The sequence below is a fragment of the Macaca thibetana genome, chromosome 15 (assembly GCF_024542745.1).
Source record: "Macaca thibetana thibetana isolate TM-01 chromosome 15, ASM2454274v1, whole genome shotgun sequence".
Classification (NCBI taxonomy): Eukaryota; Metazoa; Chordata; class Mammalia; order Primates; family Cercopithecidae; genus Macaca; species Macaca thibetana.
The window spans coordinates 85,067,580-85,094,600 of record NC_065592.1 but is presented as its reverse complement, the minus strand read 5'-3'; the positions used below and the strand labels follow the sequence as shown (position 1 = coordinate 85,094,600).

General features: G+C 36.5%; 2 protein-coding genes across 2 annotated transcripts in view; both read right to left on the bottom strand.

The window, feature by feature from the left end:
• ANXA1 (annexin A1) overlaps positions 1–27,021 on the bottom strand; it is an 897,109-nt gene that overhangs the window by 464,239 nt on the left and 405,849 nt on the right. The gene's annotated exons all lie outside the window — the stretch shown is intronic.
• The window catches only part of TMC1 (transmembrane channel like 1), a 178,196-nt gene that overhangs the window by 123,285 nt on the left and 27,890 nt on the right, over positions 1–27,021 (bottom strand). Inside the window, exons 3-5 of the mRNA XM_050760710.1 lie at positions 17,669–17,716; positions 11,675–11,846; positions 5,715–5,843 (exon numbers count right to left, since the gene is read on the bottom strand). Of these exons, the coding sequence (XP_050616667.1) occupies positions 5,715–5,843; positions 11,675–11,846; positions 17,669–17,716 (349 nt within the window). The remainder of the gene's footprint in view (positions 1–5,714; positions 5,844–11,674; positions 11,847–17,668; positions 17,717–27,021) is intronic.

Here is a 27,021-nt window from a genome sequence, read left to right as displayed (position 1 = left end):
GTTCCCCCAAAACTTATGGAAATATAAAAATTTAAAAAGAAAATCATCCAGAATGTTTTGAGGGTATGTTGGTGGGTGTGTTCACATGCTTAAATGTCCTCTTGTATAGCATCTTTCATTCCTTCACGATGACAGATGAGAGAAAAAGCTTTGTGAATTAAAGTATACACCATGATTCTTGTCTGTGAAAATCTTAAGCTCCGAGAAAACAGGAGAGAAAGGGTGAGGATGGAAGCTAGATAGTTTTCCCAAAGTTTTCCCAATAGCTCCATTAGAGGAAATCAACCGTGGTCTGTTTTTACTTTCCTAGAAATGTATTCATTCTCCCAACTAAAAAGAAAACAAATTTAAAAAAACAAACAAACAAACAAACAAATGAAAAGAAGTGTGAAAAGATCAAGGGAGATTGAATAAGGAGGAATGTTACCTTAATGGCCAGCTGACAGCTTGAAGCACCTGTTTAAGTGTGAATGAAATCTGAGGATAACTTTCCTGGCTTTACTGGGTGTCTCATTAATAAATCACCAGGCCTAGCCAGCCAATGGACAACTCCCAGAAACATTGGGTCAGGGTGCTACGAAGCTCAGAAATTAAAGTAGTCAGTATAATAGCTAAATAAACATTTTTGTTATCAAAATAAATCATTTTAATGGTGTCTATCCAAGAGCCAATTCCCTGCAAAAGTATACTTGGAGTGTTTCTGTATCCTAATTTGTAGACTCATGAAATGTTAGAACTGTCCCCTCTCCAAAATAAGTTTCTTTAAATATCCAGCTAAGTGGGTTTTTTAACTGTTTTTTTTTTTATTTTAATAGCCACAGAAGCATTCTTTCTTCCAACCACTGCTTTATATGGAAGTACACTGTGTAGAGGAGAGAAACCATAGGTCTGTTCTTGAAGCTGGCATTGTGGCCCAGTAGCTCTCCCTGTGACCTCTGCCTCCTTTGCCCTGATTTGATTTCACCAAACTGCGTGATTTTGGACGACAGCAGTTTGAAGACCATGGTCCACAATCCAATTTATCTGTTTTATAATTGAATAAACTGAGGTTCAAAGAGGAGAAGTCATAGGAAGCACTTAGCCCAAAGTCCAAGTCTCAATTTTCAGTCTAAAACCTATTCTACTGTAACAAAATAAGGTGGTTGCTTATTTAGGTTTAGTCATGAGCACTTTTAATCTACCACATATAATGTTCTGATATAGTTAAAAGTCTTAGGTTTCAAGATGAGTAATAAGTAGACCTGTTACTTTCTACCTGGGTATTTTATTTCACTTGTGCTGGCTGCTATCAGGTAAGTGCTGCGACCTCTTACAAGTAGGAAAGATCTAGTCATCCAACCTCTGAGTTAAACCCGTGAACAGTTTAAAATCATACTTTGTATTCTCATTAATGGATATTTTTAAATGAAGTGATTAATAAAATATAGAAATTGACTTTCAAATAATTGGAAAATATGACACAGTTTCCCTTTCCCCCCTCCAACTCCCCACACACACTCTTCCTCATTGTATAAATCATCTGTAGAACTGAATATTCTGTTTAGCGGAGCTTTCTGTCAGAATTGAGAACAGCAGCTTCCATTCTGACTACATATCAGTAATTTTTAGATCAAAAAATAAAAATATACATTTCTGGTCTGGGCCAGATACACCTGCCTTTCCACCAAGAGATTGTCATTCAATAGGTTTAAGGCTACAGGAGTGTGTGAAATTGTATTAATGTACAATAAAACATAGAATGAAAACCACAATTTCCACAGTGATGATGGAAAGGAGATGGCTTCCTTTCAGCTGTATAGAGCCAATTCCACTGTCTTGAAGATGCTGAACTCTAGTTCCTGAGCCATGTTTGAGGGTTAATACGGATTCACAACCAATTCCTAGAGCTGTCTGGCTATGTAGCAACCACTTACATTAACCATCTTTTGACCCTACTCCCTGAGCGTGCTCATGTTCCTAATGGTAGATGCTCTTTAAAAATGTGGGAACTATCTCTGAGTCTCCTATAACACCCACAGAACCATAAGTCACCATTCCTGAGGCTTACTCTAAAATATATCTTAAAACCCTGCCCCTGTCTAAAATATATTTTAGAAGTTTCAAAACTTTCTCCAAGTCCAGAACAAGAAGGCTTCAAACCCAGGCACAGATCCAAACCTTTGATCAAAACATCTATTCCAGTTACACTGAGCCTAGTATCTTGGGTTTCATAGACTTATCCAGGAGTGATGATGCAGGCTAATTTGGGTAATATTAATAACATAATCCTTAGAAACACGCTCTCAAATTTAGATGTCTCTGAAAGAAATAAAGGGTGGAGGGGGAAAGCTGCCTCACTCCCATGCATTGGTAGCACTGGGGTAGAGAAACATTTACCTGCCTGTTCTGTGAAGTACTGACCACTTGTTCTAATAATGTAGTTGGAATCTGGTAGGGAGAAGCTCAACAGGGCATTCAAAAAAAGCTCAATAGAGCATTCAAAGAGAGATAAGTCAGGCACTTAAGTACCAACAACTTCATCACAGAGGCTGAAACCAAAAGAATTAGGCTGGCCCCGGTCATGGCACCAGCTGGAACCCACAGGTGCAACCACAAGGCAGAAACCACTTCTGGCCATGGAAAATCATCACCAGACTGTAAGCCTTGCTGACAAGTGAGAAGCCACGGTTGTTTCTTCTCTGGGCCTAAATTTGTGCTTCCATTCTGTGAGCTGACTTTGGCTTTGAAGATCTGAATCACCCATCTTGGTAACACGCCTAGCTTGTCCCCCAGCTGCACTGGTAGGAGGCAGCAAATCTGAATGTCTACAAGGTCCAGCCAAGTAGCATAAACAAGTAATATGGATTGTTTGAGAATGGTGCAAATTGAAAAAGGAATACCTCATTAATAGAGGCCAGGTGCTTAGTCCTAGCTGTCACTGTGATGGAAGAATGTAGGACCAAATCTTCCACTTGTTCATGAAAAGCTGAACATCTGAATATTTTACTGCCACTTTTAAAAGATTGAGGCTGGGTGCAGTGGCTCATACCTATAATCTCAGCACTTTGGGAGGCTGAGGTAGGAAGATGGCTTGAGGCCAGGAGTTCAAGATCAGCCTGGGCAACATGGTAAGACCCCATCTCTACACAAAAAGAAAAAATTAGCCAAACATGGAAGTGTGCACATATAGTCCCAGGTACTTGGTAGACTGAGGCAGAAGGATCCCTTGCGCCCAGGAGTTTGAGGCTGCAGTGAGCTAAGATTGCACCACTGCACTCCAGCATGGGCAAAATAATAATAATAATAATAATAATAACCTAAATTTTTAAAAATATTGAAAAAAATTGTGATAAAGAAAATACATTTCATGATTAAAATGGTGAATTTTGTATTGTATATACTGCCACGATTAAAAAAATAAAAGAAAAAGAAACAAAAAACATGTGGGCCAAATAAAAAAACTATAGTCTAGATTAGATTCAGGTGCTGTCTCCTCATTGTCAGTGTCTGCTTTCGTACTAAGGGCTCATATTGTCCTTCTTTCCAATGCTAATGCCTATCTCTCCTCATTGCTAAAATTTGCTTAACTCTTGGACTCCAGACCAAGGCCTGAGACCTTGAAATCTGCCACAGGACTATGGCTATGTTTTAGAAGATCTGAGAATGGTCTGGTCCTGGATTTTGCTAAATTGTCAAACGCCTTACATCCTTCTGTTGCATCCTCAAAATCTTACTGTTTATCCAAACTAGTACCAATGTGTCACCATCCCACAAGGCTTCTGGGGTCTGACTGTGGCTAGGTCTGCTCCCACCTAGACTTGCCAGGTCCCAAATTCTCTCCATCTCTCCTGTCACCCTTCAAGAATGAGGCTTCAAGTCTGTTCTGAGATGAAGTAATAACTACAGCTTAGGTTTCCCATCTATGTGCCATGTTCTGGCACCATATTTTACACAAATTATCTCACTTTATAATTCCAGAAACTCTGTCAATAAGGTACAATTTCATAAGGAATCTGAGTTGTGTAGAGAGACTACACAACTCGATCAAATGTACACAGCTATTAAATGGGAGATCTGAGATCCTAACTCAAATCTGAAGCTGTTGTCTCCTCCACTATCCTGCACGAGAGACACAGGCAAAGACCAGGGGGGTATTTCTACACCTCCATGCAGTTGGAAAGGAAAAGTAGTCCCTGGAATTTTTATTCAACCATATATTTTGGAAGTTCACAATATCGCTCCAATTTTAAACATTCTATATATAGTTACCTGTGGTTCCCAGGTTTGGGGATTTTATGGGCCATTAATATTTCAAATATGTTTGAGGGGCCCACGTAGGGTTGCCAAACTTCTATTTTGCCAGGTAAGAATATTTTAAAACCTATAATTTAGCATCATTATCACTTCACTAAATGAAAATTATTTTAATGTGCAGACACATGTGCATGCACACACAAAATTTGTAGCTCTGTGGAACGAGGGATGCTGCTTGCCTTTGCTTTCATTTATGATGGATGTGTACATGAGCATGCAAAGGGAGTTCCCAGACTACAATTTTGTGGTGTTGCAAAAGTTTTCTGGGAAAACCATTGTTTGGAACTTGGAAAACCTTACTCTATAAAACAAAACAAAAATATTATAAATGATGGCTATGCTTCGAGCACACAGAGAAGATATAGAATATAGTTCTTTATTTTGGATATGAGGCAACTAAGGCTTCAGGAGATTAAGCGATGCCTTTAAATAGCACACAAGCTCTTGCAGAACCAAAGTAGAAGTGAATTATCCTGATAGCTATTTCAGTTCTTGTTTTCATCATCAGAGACAATAATACTATACTATCATTTTTACAGCATTTCTAGTTAAATAGGCTTATGAGGGGATAGTTTTTAAAACTTATTACTACTTACAAAAATGATTTATGGAAGAATGCAATGTTTGACAAAACTCGAAGATGCAAACATGGCTGTTATCACAAACAACAGTTTCCCTTTTACCTGCCCTTTCCTCCTGCCCCAACCACCAGGGCAGGGAAATATAGTGTGATCCTCAGAGGTGAATCTTCCCATCCCCCAGAATAGGATAATCATTTGACTTTTCATATGAAGAGTTTATAAATCTGTGTACTCTGACTGCGTTTGCATCCACATTAGCATCAACATAAGACTGAAATTGGGTCACTGACATGTTCGGGGAATAGCTATTAGCATAACCTTTAATTGGAATCCTATTTACTGTTCTGTTGGCCTAGCATCTTCTCTGTGCTTTAATGTGAGCTGTCACATGAAAAGATCATTTGAGACCAGGGCCCTGAAGAGAAACAAGAGTGTGCAATCCATACAAACTTGTAAAATTCAAATATGTTATCTCTTTCAAAGAGGTGGCAACAAATGTATTAAGCTAACGAAACTCCAGTTTAAAGAACAAATGATTAAAGATGACCAGAGAATTTAAAAGACTCTAAACAATTTCTCAGAGTTGCTTCCAATTTATAATCATTAGCCCAGTCTCTCTAGTGATAAGAAACAGATATATGTGAATATACATATATTTGTATATATATGCAGATATATGATATACATGTTTATGACGGTGACCATTATATATAATATTACATATACTATATATACAGTGTATGTGTGTATGTGTGTGTGTATATATATAGGAAATATTCAGAGGATTTAGAAAATCAATGTCGGGGAAAGTGTTTCTGCTCATAAAAAGTGGCACCATACTTGAGAACTTCAATTTTCTTCTCCATCTTCCATGGCTTGCATTTGACAGTAGCAATCATTTGTCTTTTCTCATCTAACTCTGCCTTCAGTCTTTCCAATTCCTCTTCATCAATTTCTTCTTCTTCTTCTCTTTAAAAGTAAAAAAGAAACGCCTTAGTAAAGTTAAGCTTTGCTTGACTTTGGAACTTAAGGAAGGCAGGTATCAGATATTTAACCCATTTTTTAAAATGTGACCATATACAGTCAACATTAGGACCCATAAGCGTGAGAACTCAAATCTGAACACTGATGCAGGATTACTGAAACTATTACAACTTTAAGCAGTAGTGTTTGCCTTCCTGAATCTAAGCTATTCTTTTTTTTTTTTTTTTTTTTTTTTTTTTTTTTTTTTGAGATGGAGTTTCGCTCTTGCCACCCAGGCTGGAGTGCAATGGCGCGATCTTGGCTCACTGCAACCTCTGCCTCCTGGGTTCAAGCAATCTGCCTCAGCCTCTTGAGTAGCTGGGATTACAGGCACCCACCACCTCACCCGGCTAATTTTTATATTTTTAATAGAGATCGGTTTCACCATCTTGGCCAGGCTGGTCTCGAACTCCCGACCTCAGGTGATCTGCCCGCCTTGGCCTCCCAAAGTACTGGGATTATAGGCATGAGCTGGGTTTTTTGTTTGTTTGTTTGTTTGCTTGTTTTTTGAGACAGAGTCTCCTTCTGTTGCCCAGGCTGGAGTGCAGTGGGACAATCTCGGCTCACTGCAACCTCCGCCTCTCAGGTTCCAGCAATTCTGCTGCCTCAGCCTTCCCAGTAGCTGGGATTACAAGCACCTGTCATCTTGCCCAGGTAATTTTTGTATTTTTATTAGAGACGCAGTTTCACCATGTTGGCCAGGCTGGTCTCAAACTCCTGACCTCAGGTGATCCACCCGCCCTGGCCTCCCAAAGTGCTGGGATTACAGGCATAAGCCACCACACCCAGCCTAAGCAATTCTTTTATGTCTAGAGCCTCAAACTCTCTGAACTAGAAAATCTGTGGAAAGAATAATTACAGATATATCAAGATATTTCCCTCTCTTCTTTGTTCCCTTGTATACCTTCCCTCAATTCTACATTTCATTTAAATATTTTGTTTTTCAATAAGGATAATAAATTAAGGGTGAAGATGTCTTTGCCCTTAAACATTTTGTTAGCCCTGTCTCAAGAGAAAGAAAGAAAGAAAAATTGAAATCGGGAAAAATAAAATTCCATTTCTCAAAGGTAACTTAATCTGTTATCTGTTAATTAAACTTATAACTTCAGTTGGTAAAATTCACCTTGAAATATATTTGATGGAAGTGAATCCTTTGAAGGATTCCTTCAAAGGAATTTAGTTCCTACTGAGCAGGAGACGTAGCTTTTCTTTTCTGTGTTCCTAGTATTACAAAAACACTATAGGGTCCAGAGCTCAAAACAAAATCTAAACAAGAGCAACATAATTTTAAATCGAGGCATGCAATACCGTATCATAGAGATCAGTTTTTTTGGCAATAGATTATTTCAGTTGTTAAGCTATTGTCCCAACTTCAAACACACCCTCCTACACATTAACGTTGTGGTGCTGGGGCTGGTATTTTGTGAGTCATATTTCTGCTTTGTTAGCGGGGTCAATATAGACTCTGACAACAGGGGATACTGAAGAGGATCTCCATCTTTCCTGTGGCTTCCTCTCTGCTTCCTATTTGCTTTGAGGGGTGACACTTCCTCCTTAGCATCACTTCTTCACTCCTGGAGCTGAGCATCCTTGCCGTACTGCAAGTGAATCCCTATTACCAATCTGCTACAAGCTAGCAGAACCAGCTTCATCACCTCTCCCATAGAAACCAACGCCACAGAGCATCAGCCCCTCTGCAGAGGCTGAGTTTTAGCTCCTGGGTTTTAGCATCTGATAGCAGCCACTACAAGTGAAATAAAACACCCAGGCTACAGTGTTTTCATTTTAACCCTTTCCATTGTTCCTCCAGCCCTTGGGATGGTAGCTGCTTCCAGTAGTTACCATCACCATGATACTTTATCTTTTTACCTTTTCTGTAGTCTAATTAACATTATTTATACCTCCTAACAATTCACTTATTAAATTCTCTCTGTTCAATTAACTGTTGAAGTTTCTCCCCTCACTAGATACGGACCAATAACAAAAATTGTAATCCAGTTTAGTATTACTCAGAAAAACAATTTATTTTTCACTAAGCTCATGACTAGACACAGTAGAAATAAGGCAAAAGCTGCTTTTTAAAGTTCTAGCTGAGGAACAGGACATATCCACAGTTGTATAGTTTACCCTACAAAATGACTTTCAATCTCCTTTCTTTGCCACCAATCTATAGTTTTTAATCGTGCTATGAGTACTGAAACAAAAATTCATATTAACCCTTTAAAATAACACTTCCTACCGACAGTTTGTTTTTTGGACAATCCAAACATTTTGCTTAGAAGAATCATCATGGTTCAAGAGAACCAGGGAAGTACACTCTTCTAAGATACATCTCTGATAAGCATTGAGTTGTTTCTATTTAATTATTTGGTGTTTATCATATGAAAGCCTATGATGCTGTGCAGCCACGGCATAAAATATCTCAGGATTTTTTTTTACTGCATCTATATCCACAGGTTTTTTTTATTTGCCAATTAGAATGATAAGTGAGTTAGTTTGTCTTAGGAGGTAAAGATGTGTTTTAATTAAAATGATTATAATTGTTTCCATGCAAACATAGAAATAACTCTAAATTACATAGCAGTTTTACTGAAATATTTTCAGAAACTAGCAAAAATAAAATAAAATAGATGGCAAGAAATTATCAGTAATAAAGTCAATTAGAAAAAATCTTTATGATTAATACTTTAATTGCTTGATATGTTAAGCCTTTAACTTGCCAACCATTTCAAAATAATTCATATTTATATATAGTTACCTTAAAGTTTTACATTACTGAACTTCCATTAAGAATCACCTGTAAAACAGCATCTCTAATCCAACATCATCAAAGAATGAAAGAATTACCTATCTGATGTGTGGATTTGCCAGGTAACTAAATCTACATGCCAACTTTCGGAAACCCTTTAATAGAAACAGTTCTAACACTAATCAGTTTATAAGTTCAGCTTGTCCAAATTTCAAGTCCTTTAAAAATCATATGAAATGTCTTTAATAATCCCTTTTCTAATTATGCCTATGGGAACAGTTTTCGCTTCTCTGAGACTCCAAGCTACTTTGTTTGTATTTCGCTGGGACACATAGAATGTCATATGTCATAATAATTTGTATCTAAGTGGCCTGTCCCTTACTATATTATGGACTTTTGAAGATTGCAAGATTGCAGGCAATTACATGCTCATATCCAAGTATCCCAAAGATATTAGTAAATTATGCCGCACAAAAGTAGAGGTGGGTAAATAATTTATTGAATAAACATATGTGTACAAAACTTTTCTGGATAGCTCAGGGTTATCATCATAAACCCAGTGCTCAAAGTACACTAAAATAGAAGAACGACCTCTGAGATTATTATGGTATAGAAAGACGATTATTTCGGTACTAAATGATCCCAGATTGGTATATCTTTTACGTCTCTGTTGTTAATTGTTTATTTCACCAGGAGGATCATGCTGTGTTACAGGGTGCAGTTGCTGACACATAAGATACCCTCAAATATGAAGGTAATTAAAATACTTTTCTAACCAGCATTACAGGAAACCTACTTTTCTAGAATCTCTCAAAGAAAGGGCTAATCATATTAAAAGGCATAGGCATGCCTCATCTAAATTTTCAGGCTAATCTGTGCAAGAATGGTTTTCTATCTTAAGTTTGATATATTTAAACAACAGTTGTTAGGAAGAAGAAGGCATAATATGCTGAATTTCTCACTGCTATGAATATATTACTTATTCACTTAAAACTGGGTCAGGAAAAGCCTGTAATATTACTGGAAATACTCCAAAATGTCTAACAAGGCAGTGTTTTTTTAACTGCCTCCAAAGATAGTTAGCATTACAACCTTGGTTTTAGTTGGTTTCAAATGTTGTGTCAATGCAAGGGAAATTCCCTGAAGCATTACTTGAATATTTAAATTAAAAAGGCCTTGAATTAATTAACCCAAATAAATGTGCCCTGATTTGCCTACTAATCTTTCTCAAAAATATTATCTAAGATTTTCTTTTTTAAAAAAAGATAGATGCTTATCTTCAAAATGAACAATAGAAAATGGACTCTAAAACAGAGAACAGAACTATCAATAATCACAACTAATTTCTGATACTATTTATAATAGATGCGCAAATTGTCGCAGTAAAAATACAATTTGCAAAACCTATGGAGACAGTTTGGTTATGTGGAAGAGTGGGAGGTAAGGGATCTTGATTCTCAAGATCAAAATGAAAGTGAGACCAGCTAGGGAGAGACACTGTCATAGCCACAGGATCCAGTTGCTTCACATGGCCCCATTTCCTAGAGATTGAGCAGTTGCCATGAGGGCTGTCAGCAGACCAAGACAGCAGAGGAATTCCTGCCCAACTCATCTTTTTAAAAGGATTTTTTTGAGGCACAAATAAAGAAGAAAAGCAAATTTTGGAACACAACCTATATCATGCATACATCAATTAGTGATGTTTTCTCAATGAAATACCGCTGTTGGAAAGCATAAGCTTTGCTAAATAGGAACTATTACTACATAATAATGGAACTAACAATCGTAGTAATACGTGGGACTTAAAATTGTGTTGCATTTTATTTTTGAAAGGAATAAAGCGTGAAGAAACTTTAAAAGCAGATATAAATTAAAAATACTAGAGACAAAATTTAAAAGCAAGTTTTGTCTTGGTATTCAGAAGGGAGAAAGGAGAAGATGGGGAAGAAGAGGAGGAAAACTAAGACGTGAAGTAGATGACGTTATTCTTATTCTAAAAGGAACCATCGTCTGTTAATGCTAAGCTTCTCTACTTGACAAATTTTTCATACAGTTGTTTTTCATGACGATCATTTATAAAGAACAATACAATAGTTAGAGCTATTGAGTACAAAAGTGTGTCATCTTGGAAGGACACCGTAGAAATTTCCTCTTGCTTTAAAGTCTTAGGAGTGTTTGGAGGAGATTCTACCACCCGATGGTGATTCACATGGCCCTATTACCTGTGGGTTGTGGAACAGGTTGACTGTTCTCTTGCATTCGAGGTTTTCTCTTATTAGAGGTGTTTTACATGCACACTTTTCCTACCTGCCTGCTATCTGCAAATTTCCAAAAAGCAAAGACAAGAAAAGTATTTTCTTGGATTTTTCCTAAACAGCATTTAATTTATTATTCTACACAAAGTCGGCATTCACTAAAATGTTTTCCTGGTGGAACTGAAAGATAACTGAGTTGTATTAAAAATAAAATGACAACCCAAATCCTCTGTAATAGGGGTCAGCACACTTTCTTTCTGTAAAGGGCCAAATAGTTAATATTTTAAGCCTTGAGTAAGATATACAACTCTGTCCCATATTCATCTTTGCTTTTTATTAATGACCCTTTAAAGCTGTAAAAACCACTCTTAGCTCTTGGGCTGGATTTAGCCATAATTTTCCAAACCCTGCTCTGTAAGATAAAGTGATGTGTGCTCACTGTTTAAGAGTTTCTACTTAACCTAGATAACAATGCATACAATTAGTGGGATAATTTTAAAATCTTTAAATTAACTGTAATATGTCAATGACCTATGATAATTCAGATCCTTCATAAGAGAATTTCTTATGGTCCATTTTTAATATACATTCATTTTAAAATTATATTTTAACTATTAAAATACATTTAATCGAGTAGAATAAAAGAGCATCATCAGATTAAGGCTGTCTTTCGAAAAGTAGTTTTAATTACCAATTTTAAGGTCAAAGAGTATCTAAAAGGAGTGATCTTCTTCAACACTGGAGCTTTTGAAAGGATATCAGAACTAACTTACGCTCCTCTCTTTAGCCTCCTCCTCCTCTCTTTTTCTCTTGCCTTCCTTGTTTCTTCATCCTCTGGTTCAGGTTCTGGGTCATCCTCATTGATAACATCTCTGGTCCGTTTCCTCTTTGGTCTCAAGCTCTCTCTTCGAGGTAGTTTACCTTCCTCCTCCTCTTCCTCTTCACCTAAACATAGCAGTTGATTCAATGAGTGATGTCAGAAAGTGCTTCCTCCCACTACCAAGCTTATTCTTAGTTTTTAATAACTATTATTACACATCTGACACCATAATCTAGCAATTCTCCACATCATGATGAGAGGCCTCATGGCATACATACTTCACAGCCCGTCATTTAAATAAATGTATCTAGATTTCCATTTCCATTGTGATTCATCGACTCAAATAGGTGAATGTGGATTCCCAAATTTTAATAAGTTTTTGAAGAAGTTCTAGTCTTCATTTACTTGAGTAACTAAACAGCTTGGTGGTTAATATCATACCATGACCTCTAAGACCATTCAAATAAGTCCAAGTTTAGAGATTACCATTCCATTATGCAATTGTTGAGTGGTTACCCAGTTCATATTTATTACTATTTCTATCTTAGAACAAAGAAGAGGAACGTTAAAGAGGTGCTACAAACTAGAATAATTTTGGAGAAATTCATTCAACCCTTGAGGTTCCTCCCAATTTAAATTTTCTTCATTATTGATTCTAAATATTTTTCTCCTTTTTGTAAATATTTTTGTTCTTTTCTTTAAAAAAAAGTAGTATACACATTTGCTTGATCATTTATTTCTTATGAATAGAAATAGGTAACTTATAAATTTAATGTAAAATTGAGAATAATGACAGCATTATTTTGTTTTATCATCAATCAACAATGAAAGACTCATGTGTTCATAACTTTTTAGGATGCTTCCAGGTAAAGAATAGAGATATAATTACGATAAAAGATAAAATTTCCTTCACAAAGTTTATAACATAATATTACTACTTCAGTTTCATTTCTATTGCTCCTAACTTCTTCTAACATTTAGCATAAACTATTGTAAAAAATTAAATATTACAGTTATCATTATTCTCTTAAATAGAGGCTACCATGGAGAAAAAATTATATTTCAATGAAAACTATGAATTATCTACAGTATGCCTTTCTGTGTTGTCTGATTCTGATTTTATGAGAACTATATGACAACTTTGAAAATTATACATAACCATATAAAGCAATATAAAACACTTTTTATCTGTAGACATACAAATGAACTCTTTCCAATGGAGAGACAAGCCCCCTTTCAAAAAACAACTTTGCCTTCATTTGTACAATCATTTCAATATTTATTATCTATAAATGTATCTATTCTTTGGACTTTCCTTTGAACTGATTATAGCATCTCACAAGTTGTTTTATTAGATAAATATGTTCTTTTCACATACGTGTGAGTCATCCTTTTTTTTTCAAAATTATCTTTAATTACCACTTGTTAGAACTTTTTTATTGATATTTCAGGTATAAGACTTAAATATTACCTATATTACTAAATGTCAGGTAGCAGAGAGAGAAACAGAATAACTTTCCTTTTTTTTTTTTCTTTTTTTTTGAGACACAATTTTGCTCTGTCACCCAGGCTGGAGTGCAATAGCACAATCTCAGCTCACTGCAACCTCCAGCTCCAGAGTTCAAACAATTATCCTGTGTCAGCCTCCTGAGTAGCTAGGACTACAGGTGCAAGCCATCAAGCCCAGCTAATTTTTTGTATTTTTAGTAGAGATGGGGTTTCACCATGCTGGCCAGGATGGTCTTGAATTCCTTGCCTCAAGTCATTCACTTGCCTTGGCCTCCCAAAGTGCTGGGATTACAGGCTTGAGACACCGTGCCCGACCTATAATAACTTTTCTAACTGGGCTTGGAAAACTGTATATATTCTGTCATCCGAATCAAGAACGAGTTTCTGTTTGTTTAATTTTGTGGCAAATGTATGTTATTTGAACCCCATCGTGGCATTCTGAATATTTACCCAGCTTTTATTAGCCACATTGGTCACTAATTAAAGAAAGGACAAAAACTTGACAGGAGGTGAGAAACAATTCACCCACGAAAAACTCACAAACCCAAGCAGCTACTAGGTGCTCTGAATTTTAGTGTTTTTTGTATTAAAACGAAAGTACTGGGATGACGTCAACAAGATGAGAGAATAGGAAGCCCTGGACTCTCCTTTCCTCCACAGACGTTCAACCACAATGTGGAGATAAGCTCCCTTCGTGAGAAATTCGGAAACTAGTTGAAAGGTACCTGTACCCTAGATGAACACAGAATCAGCTAAGTAGCTGGTAGAAAAATCTGACACACCCTCATACCACAGTCCCTCTCTGCTAACACAACTCCATATAATTGGGAAGAACCCACCATCTCCTAGTTTCTCCCTGGGGAGGGGAGAAAACAACTGAACCATGTGTCCAACATTCTGATTTTTCTGGGGGTTCCCAAAGGACTGGTTTCTGTCTTGCCAGAATCTGAGTACTGACAGGAAAAGACCTCTGGTTGGGAACCAATGAGAGCAAAGATAGCCATTTGAATAGTATGCCTCACTCACAGTAGCCCCTCCCCCAACTTAGCACAGAGTAACCAGATGATAAACACCAAATCTGCACCTCTCTGGGGAGAAACAGTTGGATAGTGTAACCAACACTCCCTCCAACTTTTGGAAAGGATGACTGGACTGGCTTCTGTCCCACTTGTCTCCTAGAGCACTAATAGGACCCATTATATTCTAGATGGTCCAGGGCCACGGAGAACAAAGGTGACCTTTTGAACTAGTTTGTACTCATTCACCAGAGCTCCTTTCCCCACCCAGTTCAGCATGACATAATTGGCAAGAATTCCAGTTCTTGACTTGCCCCTGAAATGGGAAAGAAAAGACTGAAATATATACCCAATGTTCAGACTTTTCAGGAGGCTGCCTAAGGGAATGGCCAGTCTCAGAGCATGGACAGGACCCAGCATACTGTTGATGCCTGGGGGCCACTGGAAACAAAAAAAAGAACTCAGGACATGCTGCTTCCCCAGAAGGCACATGTTATGACAGAAGAATACTGGAGGGAACAAGAGATTATGAATTCTTAAAAAGAAAAAGGTCAGCTGAAAAATCCCTCTTATTGAGGGATTTTGTGTGTCCTCCCTAGACACACAAGTCCAGAGAGGATGCATACACACGAAATGTTTGAGAGGCCCAAGAATCTCTGGCCTGCCTCATTGGTGAAAGTCTTCTCCTGTACAAGGCTGGTCCTTCTCCTGAAGGCTGGGAAAGGAATCTGTTTTTTCTAATATATGGATGCCAAAACAAACAAAAATAATCAAGAAAAATAAAGAAATGGGAAAACATGCCCCAAACAAGAGAAGAAGATAAAGCTCCAGAAACAAGCCCTAATATAATGGAGATATATTAATTACTTAACAGACTATTAAAATTAACTCATAAAGATGCTCAACAAATTCAGAAGAAAAATGCACGAACAAAGTGAGAATTTCAACATAGAAATAAAAATATAAAAATAACCAGAGATAAATATTGAAGAATACAAGACAATAACTTAACACAATAACTGAAGAATACAGTAACAAAAATTCACTACAGAGGTCCAACAGCAGACTCAATCAAGCAAAAGAAAGAATTACCAAATTGAAAAATAGGATGTTTGAAATAGTTAGCAGAGCAAAACCATAAAAAGAATAAGAAAAAGTGAAGAAAGTTTTATGAGGTTTCAACAAGCAGACCAATATATACACTATGGGAGTTCTGAAGGACAATAAAAGAAAGAAAAGGACACAAAGACTATTCAAAGAAAGTAATAGACAAAATCTTCCCAAATCTGGGGAAGGAAATGGACCTTCAGATTCTGAAGCCCACAGATCCTACATTATATGAACCCAAATAAATCCACATCAAGACATATTACACCTAAATTGCCAGAAGTCAAAGATAAAGACAGAATTTTGAAAGAAACAGAAAAGCAACTTGTCATGTACAAGGAAACCTTCATAAGACTATCAGTGATTTCTTAGCAGAAACTATGCAGGCCAGAAGAAAGTAGGATGATATTTTCAAAGTGCTGAAAAGAAAAAACCTGCCAACAAAGAATACTATGCTCAGCAAGTCTGTCCTTTATAAATGAAGGATAAATAAAGACTCTCAGACAAACAAAACCTAAGTTAATCACCCCTAGACTTTTCTTAGAAGTAATGCTAAAGGAAGTTCTTCAAGTTGAAATGAGAGGACACTAAAGAGCAAGACAAAATCACATGAAAATATAAAACTCTCTGGTAAAGGTAAATATATAGACAAATACAGGATACTATAATACTTTAATGACAGTGTATTGATAACTTTTAATTTTATTTTAAAAGTTCAAAAGTATTAAAAGTAGCTATAAAAATATGTTAATGAATGCATAATATAAAAATATATAAATCAAGACATCAATAACACTAAGTGTCAGGGAAAGTAAAAGTGTAGAGTTTTAGTATGCAATTGAGGTTAAATTGTTTTCTGCCTAAAATAGGACTTTTATAATTATAAGATGTTGAACTTAAGTCCCATGGTAACCACAATAAAATTTCTATAGAAGATACACAAAAGAAAAAAAGAAAGGAATCAAAGTGTATCACTGTAATAAAAATCAATAAAATATAAAAAAGAATAGCATGAGATAAAAAAGGGACAAAAGAGCTTTAAAACAGAAAACAATGAACAAAAAGGCAAAAGTAAATCTTGCTCTGTCAGTAATAACTTTAAATTTAAGTGGATTGAACTTCCCAATCAAAAGACGTAAAGTGGCTGAATGAATTAAAAAACAAACCAAAGAAAAGAAACAAGGTCCAACTATATGCTAACTACAAAAGACTCACTTTAGATTTAAGGACACGCACAGGGTGAAAGTGAAGGAATGGAAAATGATATGCCATGCAAATGGTAGCTAAAAAAGAACAGGGGTGGCTATACTTATATTGGGCAAAATAAACTTTTAGTATAAATCTGCCATAAGCAACAAATAAGGGCATTATATAGTAATAAAAGGGTCAATTTACCAGGAAGATATCACAATTATAAGTATATATGCATCCAACATCAAAAGCACCTAAATATATAAAGTAAACATTAACCAAACTCAGGAAAGAAAACATACAGCAATATAATTATAGTAGGAAACTTCAATACCCTACATTACATTCCATAATGTATAGAACATCTAGACAGAAAATCAATAAGAAAACAGCAGACATGAACAACATTATAGATCAAATAGACTTAGCAGACATACACAGAACATTCTACCCAATAGCAGCAGAATAAACATTCTCCTCAAATGCATAAAACCTAAAAATACTACTTTAACATTCCCTCTGCCTGTCTGTGTAAAAATTGGTCATCAAGAAATCATTCGCCCTACCTTGTTTGAGTGTAGATCATAAGACCCTCATTCCAAAGAGGGTCCTGTCCCACACCCAGAAGAAAGAAATGCTTGCTTAGAGAGGCCAAGAAGAATCTAGGCAGACAGGCCTTGTTGCATTTCCCCACTCAGTGTGTAAACATTAGATTATACCCTTTTTGTCCAATCATATTTCTATACTGCTGTCCATACTTTGTTGAACCTAAGCATTAAAATGAACAATTTTCTCTATCTTTGGGTCTTCATCCTAAGGCTTTAATGAATACATGTTCCAAGACATTATATGCCTTTTCTCCTATTAATATGCCTTTTGCTTGTTGATTTTTCAGCGAACATTCAAGGGACCACGGTCTTGGCCCCTACAACGCCAACTGGATGGAATCTAGAGTGGGGATTCTGTTTGCTGAACTTGATTCCTTCTGTGAGACCATCAAAAGTTATCCACACACACTTCTGCTTATATGTGGTAGCTCAAGTCCACAAGATAAGAGGATAAATTCCTTGAATTTACAGGTATTCCATAGGAAACATATCCCAAGTGGGCCCATCACCACTTACTTGAGCTTTCCTCTGTCTCGTCTTCTTTTTCCTCCACTTTGATTTGTACTGTTGAGGAAAGAAAACAGTACAGCAATTATTTAAATGCCTGTACAATTGTTAGTAAGTAGTTTTTACTTTTATTGTTTTTATCATAACATTTTTGTGCAGTTAATACAATTTTTCCATAAACTTGTGAAAATGAGCACGATTTATTAAAGATATGCAGCTACAGCATCTTATACAATGCCATGCAAAGATTTTTCTATTTCATAATCTTCAGGGATTTGCAAAACATAACTGTTATAAGCTCCATTCAAAGTTATAAGTTATCAGCTCAATTCAAAATAACTTCAACCAAAATGAATTCTGTATTGCAATAGGTAGAGTTGGGGTTTGTTGGGTTATTTTATTTCACGAGAAATTGAATTGTTAATAAAGCTATATCCACATGCCCATACCAATTAGGTTAATAACCAAATTAACTACATAAAACTAGAGAATAATTTATTTCAACCATTTTTACCAAGTATGAAAAAGTCTTTAGAAAAATGCTTAAAGCCAGATCTTTTCTGTTTCAATTATTTTTATAGGTATTATATTAATATAGCCTAAATTTCCCAATATGTGATTCCCTTTGGCAATATGGAGATAGGTGATTTTACAGTTCTTTCCAAGACAAAGGACCCTTTTTCTGTTTATTCCTCACCCCATATAGCATCTTGTTTTTAGCTTTGCTTCATTTTTATAAAGACATATAAAAGTTTTACAAAATTTTTAATGCTACAGTAATATGAAAAATATGTTTACTGGCAAATTTTTCTCTTGTCAACTTAATGTTCATTCACCACAGGTTTCTTGCCTTAGAAAAATTAGAATATTTGTTAAAAACCAAAGTCTATTAATTTGCTTATAAAACATGAATTTTATCATATTTTTATTTAAGGTGGAATGGCATTTGTCCAAAAAAGCAAAGATGACAAACAATGTTGCTGTGAACAGATGAAACAACCTCCGGTTTTGTTTCTGTTCACTCACTGTCAAAGGTTATTATTCAGAACTTGACAGGCATATTGAAAAGGCAACACATACCAAGAGTGTAAATTCCATTCACAAAGAAGATTATTGTAAAAGCACTTTTTGCCTTTAAACAGCATCTGGGTAAAAAAATTTAGGATATGCAAAAATGTTATCACTCAACATCAGCCACAGAATGTGAAAATAAATGTTCTTTTGTTCAGAGTGAACATATGCCTTCTGTTGCTGGCTGCAACTGAATCTACACAGGACAAAGATCTTTATGTCACTACTGAGAGTTTGCAATAATGAAGGCAGACACTTCTAAGGAGATATTCCACATTCTACAATAGGTCATGGTCTTTTATTTGCAATTAATGTCACCACTAAGCTTCTTCAGTCAAAGAAGGATTCTGTAGGAAAGAATTTTAATGATATAAGATTAGCATTGGGGCAGGGTCTTATCAGCTATATATAAAGAAGAAACAGCTGAGGACAAATAGCAAATGCTGACCCACAGCCTACTTTGCAATATGCATAGCCAAAGCAAATTTTTAAAACATTTGCACAATGTATTAGGCTGATTTCTGATGATTATTTCACTAGAATGTGATAATATAAAGTCAATTAAATAAAATAGAAAAATCTACTAAATGAACAAAAATATAAGCAAATCTTTAGGAAGGATTATATACTAAATAAAAAGAGCAGAATAAGGTATCCCAAGCCGAAGAGATAAGCAACAACTCAGTTTCCTCTAATAACCAAGGGAGAGAAAAAGCAGGACTAGAATCATGAATCATCTTCTCTGGCACAGAAAGAATAGTTATAAATAACCATTAAATAAAACTTAAAAGTCCATAAGGGAAGACATTCCCTGTGATGGCAAGTAGAGAACTAAAACACAGCTATGATTTCCTAGTGATGCAATGAAGAAAGCTGCAGAAATGATCCATTCCCTCCTCTTGAGTTGGTTTTCCAATAGTGATTCTGGTCTGTGCCTGATCGTCTCCACGTTCTCCTTAGGTGCCTTCTTTGCTTAACAGCATTCCTTTGTCTGATCATGGAACAGTCATTTTTTTATAGTCATTGTGATAATTCTTGTTTTGTTCTTGATTCAAACCCTCAGCAAAGGCGTCATCAGCATTAAGAAGTAAATAGAAGCACTATGACCAGGAGATTTAAGACACTATCAAGATCCTGAGACCAAGCTCGATTTTAATGGAACATTATTTGGCCTGAAAAGTAACTATCAGCACTGGCCTATATCTCCTTCAACCTAAAGCAATGCTAAAGAACCATGTTAAGAACCCCCTCCAAGACAAAAACCTGTGCAAAGAGATAACTCAGAATATTTGAATGGGAGCTACAAACCATCTTTCCTTTCTCAGACAATCTCTGAGGTGGCCTGTTGCCATTGCTTCTCCCAGCAGTCCCTAGTACCTTATTCCCAATCATGTGATCTCTTCATGCCTTAGTTGCTCCCCAATGCCTATTGATCATGCACTTTAAAAATAACCTTCTCTCCTAGAGAGTGATGGGAGGATAGTGAAGGAAGAGGAGGGGAAGTCTGTCAAAATGTTGGAGGCAGCAAGCAAAACTGCATTGAAGTATGTGTAGTTAAAAGAGGAATATGCAATAGGAGCAGATGAACTCCTAGGCAACCCAGATCCTCATTTCATGCAGATAGACTCAGTAATTAAAAACAGTAAAAAGAAACAACAGCAAAATGTCACATTTCAGAGGCATAGGAGTCGTTCAGAAAAGTGGATATTGTTCTGGGGCTTCTTTTTTAATCTATAAAACTGAAAGTAGTCTATGTTTTTTCAGGATAACACAGTGACCACGTGGCCAGAAAAGTTGAATGGCATTGCCTTTTTCTCTGACCCACATTTACCTCTTGAAGCAATGTTTATAGCTCCAAGCTATTATTTTGGAAACTGAAAATTCACTTATTGAATTACCGTTTATTGTGTGATCACAAAGGAATGCAGAGAAAATGCTCTTGAATAGGGGTTTGTAAATGGTAAAAGAAAATACCACTGCCTGTAATGAGTCTTACTATTTGATGCAAAAGAATGACTTTATAGGCCAGGCACAGTGGCTCATGCCTGTAATCTCAGCACTTTGGGAGGCCGAGGTGGGCAGATCACTTGAGGTCAAGAGTTCAAGACCAGCCTGGACAACTAGGTGAAACCCTGCCTCTACTACAAATACAAAAATTAGCTGGGCTTGGTGGTGTGTGCCTACAATTGCAGCTACTCAGGAGGCTGAGTCAGGAGAATCACTTGAACCCAGGAGGCAGAGGTTGCAGCGAGCTGAGATTATGCCACTGCACTCCAGCCTGGGCCACAAAGTGAGACTCCTTCTTAAAAAAAAAAAAAAAAAGACTTTATAACAAGTTTCAAGATTAGGTATGTGTATCTTATTCAGTCTACTTGAGCTACAACAGCAATGTATTATTTAGCTTTTTTGTGTTTCTTCTCAGGATTCTTTTTTGTGTATGAGAAATGTCAACATTGACCCTTCTCATAAAAATTGCATGTCTTTTACCTCAGACTAAACTTTCTTGACAGGGATGTTAATCAATGACATGACAGGCATAAATGAACCCATGTCATCCCTGTGGGATGTTAGAGAAATAGAGAAATCAAGGATAACCACGGGTACTTTGCTTGAGCACCTGAAGAATGGAACTGCAGGAAAAGAAGATGGAAGACTGTAGGGAGAATAGCTTAGGTAGGAGCTGTTGAAGTTCAGGAGTTTAATCAGACCCATTGGATTTCAGGTGCCATCTAGACATCCAAGCATGACATTAAGTAGACAGTTGAATATTTGAGCCTGGAGTTCAGAAGAAAGGTCTGGACTGGAAATATGAATCAGGGAATCATCAACATATACATTGTATTTAAAGCCATAAGACCAGATGAGATAACAAAGAAAATGAGTGTAAACAAAACAGAAAAAGGAGACTCAAAATGGTGAGGAACAGGAGAAGAACAAACTGAAGAGACTAAAAATGAACAATCAGCTCTTAAGTAGAAGGAAAGTCGGAGATTGCAGATGGCGGAAGATGTGCATCAGAGATGTATCGTAAGTTGCTAAGTACATTGAGGACTGAAAATTGACCACTGGATCTGACAATGTAGAGATATTGATGATCTTCATCTTCCAGGCATAGGTTTAGTGCAGTTGTGTGGGCAAAAAGCTGAATTCAAGTGGCTTTATGAGCTGATGGGCAATGAGTAAGAGGATACAGCTATTTTCACTAGATAGAATGTTCTTATATGCTGATAAGAAAGACCTAATGAGAATTGAGAAATTGAAGATGTAGGCTATGAAATGAACCAGCTATAATGTAAAGCAAACAACATGAATTAGATTATTAATTCCTCAGTTTTATTTCTGCTTTTGGTTTATCCCTGGGCTGTGATTCTCTGACTGATACATTGTTAAAAGACTGAACAACTTACTAATATACCACCTCTTGCTTATATTTGAGTCCACTATAGGAATTCAAAAGTATGGAACTAAAAGATGGGGTAGGGGAGGGATTGCATTTGGAGTTATACCTGATGTAAATGACGAGTTGATGGGTGCTGACGAGTTGATGGGTGCAGCACGCCAACATGGCACAAGTATACATATGTAACAAACCTGCACGTTATGCACATGTACCCTAGAACTTAAAGTATAATAATAAAAAAAAAAAGAAAAGAAAATGTGGCACATATACACCATGGAATACTATGCAGCCATAAAAAAGGATGAGTTCATGTCCTTTGTAGGGACATGGATGAAGCTGGAAACCATCATTCTCAGCAAACTATCCCAAGGACAGAAAACCAAACACCGCATGTTCTCACTCATAGATGGGAATTGAACAATGAGAACACTTGGACAAAGGGAGAGGAACATCACACACAGGGGCCTGTTGTGGGGTCAGGGGAGTGGGGAGGAATAGCATTAGGAGACATTCCTAATGTAAATAACGAGTTAATGGGTGCAACACACCAACATGGCACATGTATACATATGTAACAAACCTGCACATTGTGCATATGTACCCTAGAACTTAAAGTATAATAAAAAAATACATTTATTAATTAAAAAAAAAAAGATGGGGTAGGCAGAAGACAAGAAAGAAAAAGAATGAGAGGAGAAAGGAGAGAAACAGAAAGAGAAGTAAAAGAATAAATATGGGGTGAGAATTACAGTAAATGATAATGGAAAATAATAAATATAAAGCAAAATTTTGCATTTTTGTCTTGCTACATATGATAAATATTTTTAATATATTTACATATTATGTGTAACCTCACGTTAACTAAAGTCAGACCACCTTCAGCTATCTGTACTATTAATACTTTGCTTTAACAAGAATTTGAAAGTGAAAAGATAGAAAATGTGAATAAAATAATTGTTTTAAGATACTGTATTCCAAACTGAAATTTGTCATATTCTATAAGGAAATTATGAGCCCCTTACCAAAAACATGAAATCTCTCTTCTCAGGGGGAAAAAAAAAGAGAGAAGAGGGAAAAGAGACCAGCGAAACTATAAAAAATAAGCTATGATATTAAAACATCTCTTTAAAAGGCAGCATTCTTATGAATACACACTGTGTAATATTATACTCTGAAAATTCTAGGTATAAGGTCATTCAGTTGCCCCTCAAATTACTAATTTCTGATTAGAGCAATAAGAATGATGGGGATGCATATTTTGATATGAAGAAAATTATACATGTATATGTATGTATATGCATATAAGGTAGGCCAAGAACAGCACATAGATATTTTGCTTTTCTTAAAACCAAATAAAAAGTAAATCAATCCAAATTTTAAAAGGAATGGGTAAAGTTGGCCCTAAAGAAGACTAAAGAAGAATTGCCCAACAATGAGCCACTTGGATGCTAGATTGTGTCACCGAATCATATTCAGGCATCATCTCCATAAAGAGAATGGCCCATGATATGGTTCAAATTTGTGTCCCTGCCAAAATCTCATGTCTAATTGTAATCTCCAGTGTTGGAAGAGGTGCCTGATGGGAGATGACTGGATCATGGGCACAGACTTTCCCTTTGCTGTGCTTGGAATAGTGAGTTCTCACAAGATCTTGTTGTTTAAGTGTGTAGCACCTTCCCCTTCTCTCTTCCTCCTGCTCCGGCCATGTAGGAGGTGCCTCCTTCCTCAACTTTGCCTTCTGCCATGATTGTAAGTTTCCCCAGGCCGCCATGAGGGGGCTGGATAGCAGAAAGCAGCCATGCTTGCCTTTTTTTTTTTTTTTTTTTTTTTTTGAGACGGAGTCTCGCTCTGTCCCCCAGGCTGGAGTGCAGTGGCGCGATCTCGGCTCACTGCAAGCTCCGCCTCCCGGGTTTACGCCATTCTCCTGCCTCAGCCTCCTGAGTAGCTGGGACTACAGGCGCCCGCCACCTCGCCCGGCTAGTTTTTTTCTATTTTTCAATAGAGACGGGGTTTCACCGTGTTAGTCAGGATGGTCTCGATTTCCTGACCTCGTGATCCGCCCGTCTCGGCCTCCCAAAGTGCTGGGATTATAGGCTTGAGCCACCACGCCCGGCGCAGCCATGCTTTCTGTACAGGCTGCAGAACCATGAGCCAATTAAACCTAGTTTCTTTACAGGTTACCCTGTCTCAGGTAGTTCTTTATAGCACTGCAAAAATGGACTAATACCGCCCAACTCTCTGAATTTATGATAACACTATTGGTGGTTGTGAAGTAGGGAACAGAAGCTACTGTCTACAAAACTGAATAAAAATAAAGGGATGCAATTCTTCTTACTCTAGAATAAAATATACCCAAGATTATTAAATCTCGCTCAGGTTAACAAAGCAGCTCCCTTTATTTTTGCTACTTCTAGGTCAAGACAAAAAGAAGCTTGTGCCATTTGTTTATAACAATCCCAAGTCCTTCAAATAATGGAATTAAACATATCTCAAAAGCCATTGAATGAACAGAATATTTAGTTCTTATATAAATCAAATACCTTAATAAACCTGTAAGCTATAAGACATTTAAAAACTTATCAGGAGTGAGAAACACAGAATGAGATCATCACACTTAAATATCATCAAAGTATCTGGGGACAAGATTTAATGAGACAGACCTAGGCTGATATTTCTTCTGTGTGTACCAGTATCTTATCTTCCTTAAGATCAGTTTTGTGAAAACCAGAGGGCACAGACATTCAAAAACACCCTACTGGGAACTTGTGTAACAAATGCCCCCAAAACTGGTCATATTTTCAAACATTATAATATCTTGGAGCTACTAAATAGTTATTTTCAATCTCTGTGGTTTCAAAATTACAAAGAGAATAATAGGTTTGGTTTTTGGTAGGACTCACCAATCCAAAAGAGGGAGGCAGGCAAAAATTGCAACTGTTATAATAGCTGTCACTCTTCAATGTTTTTCCTTCTAGATTACATTCATTTTTTGAGACTCTTTGGGCCCTCAGAGGCAGAAAACAAATAGCTGCTGATGTCTGCTTTATTAAAAACACAATATAAAATAGTTGATAAATACAATATAGTTGATAAATAGAACAGGATGAAGCCTACGGAGAAACACATTTTACTCCGAGGTCACAGAGAGAGGACACTAACTCTGAGGCGAGCAGAAAGAATAAAAATAGAAAATCTACTCAAAATAAAGATCCCCATTCTATCCTTTTACAATGGAAATAAATCTTTTTTATATACGTAAGAAGGTGGGGAAAGGGATGCACACCAATTTTTTTGCACGTTTTCCTTCTGCTTTTATTGTACGTGAAATTATAATTAAACACAGGCTGAGTGAAGTGGGTTGCTGGTATGTTTCCAGATTCTACCACCCCTGAGCTGGAAGAGCAAATATGAAATGTGAAGCCTGGTTCTGCAAATGGCAAATTACATGCTGGAGTATTTGTGAGAAACTGCAATTAGGTATTTCACGACACCATCAGTCTACAGAAAGAACAAAAACAGCTCTTACTCTATGTGGTTTGGAGGGTTGGCCTTTTCAAAAAAAAAACTATACATATTCAATAAATAAATAGCTATTTACAAAAACAGTTAGAGCCCTCTGTGGTTATGAAAAAGTAAGTGGTGAGTCTTGCATTTTCTTTGCATTTAGATTGTTTGAGGGAGGGAACATTTCTTATTTAACCATGCTGTCATAATATATATTCAGAGTGTATGCTTTCACATTGCAATTACCACCGTAAAGGGCAACCACTGTAAATAAGTGTTGTAAAATGAAATACATTATCTTGTATGAGGCTTTCTGGTTAAAAATCTTTGCTAGTAATAGGATACCAAAATAACAACCAGATGAAGATACAAATGTGCATTAAAACCTCTTAGCAGCTAGGCTTATATCCTTGGATTATTTAGGACAAAAAGGAATCTTTCTGTCCTCCACAGCCTTTTTGCAATATTCCAACTCAAGAAGAAGAATGGTTGTCAGGGTTCACGGATAAGCAAACAAAATGAAACAAACAAAAAACACTAAAGAATTGTGAAAGAACTGAAAGAAGAGGATTGTTCCTAAGGCATAAAGAAGCATAAAAGGCTGGCTGAACTCTGTACACATCTTTACCCTTCCTTTGTAGCACTGCTTTTGTTCACATTAGAGATGCTAATTATTGCTCATTAGCATACATTAGCAAATGTTAATGAGTGTCTTCTGAAGAACAAAAGGCAGTGGGGGCAGGGTAGAGTCAGGATGAAGGCTTAGCAGTGAGGGAAGGGCTACAACAGAAGAGAGACAAAGAGAAAAAGGAAGTGAGAGCAATATAGGATTTAGATTCAGAGTTTCCTAAAATTTGGAAGATCTATCTTTTTAATAGTAATAGCACCAAGAAAAATGAAACAATTTACTTCATTTTTTAAATAAAAATAGTAAAAGCAAGTCATTAACTAGAATAAATCCATTTTTTTTCCTGCTCTTTAGCTGTTAGGAGAAAATCACACTTCATAGGACTTGCTACCTAGCCAGGAATATGAGTTAACAGTCATCACTTAATGAAAAATAATTCTGAATTCTAGTTATTCTCAATTCATCCTAACTTTTTCTCTCACAGACTCAACTTGCAATACTCAGAAAGACTAAACTTATATATAATTTGTGTATGGCCTGTAATATAATTAAAATAATTCACATAGACTGTGGTACACATATTAATTTATATCCTAGAGGAAGCTAGTTAATATTTGAATACTCCAGTTAAGGATTCACAATGTTAGAACGGAGATTTAACACCTAAAATACTGGAATCAGGTACACTTCAGCCATCTCTAGACGAGCACCAGATGGTTTGTTAGTTGGAACAATGCTTATTAGAAGTAAATTTTGTGA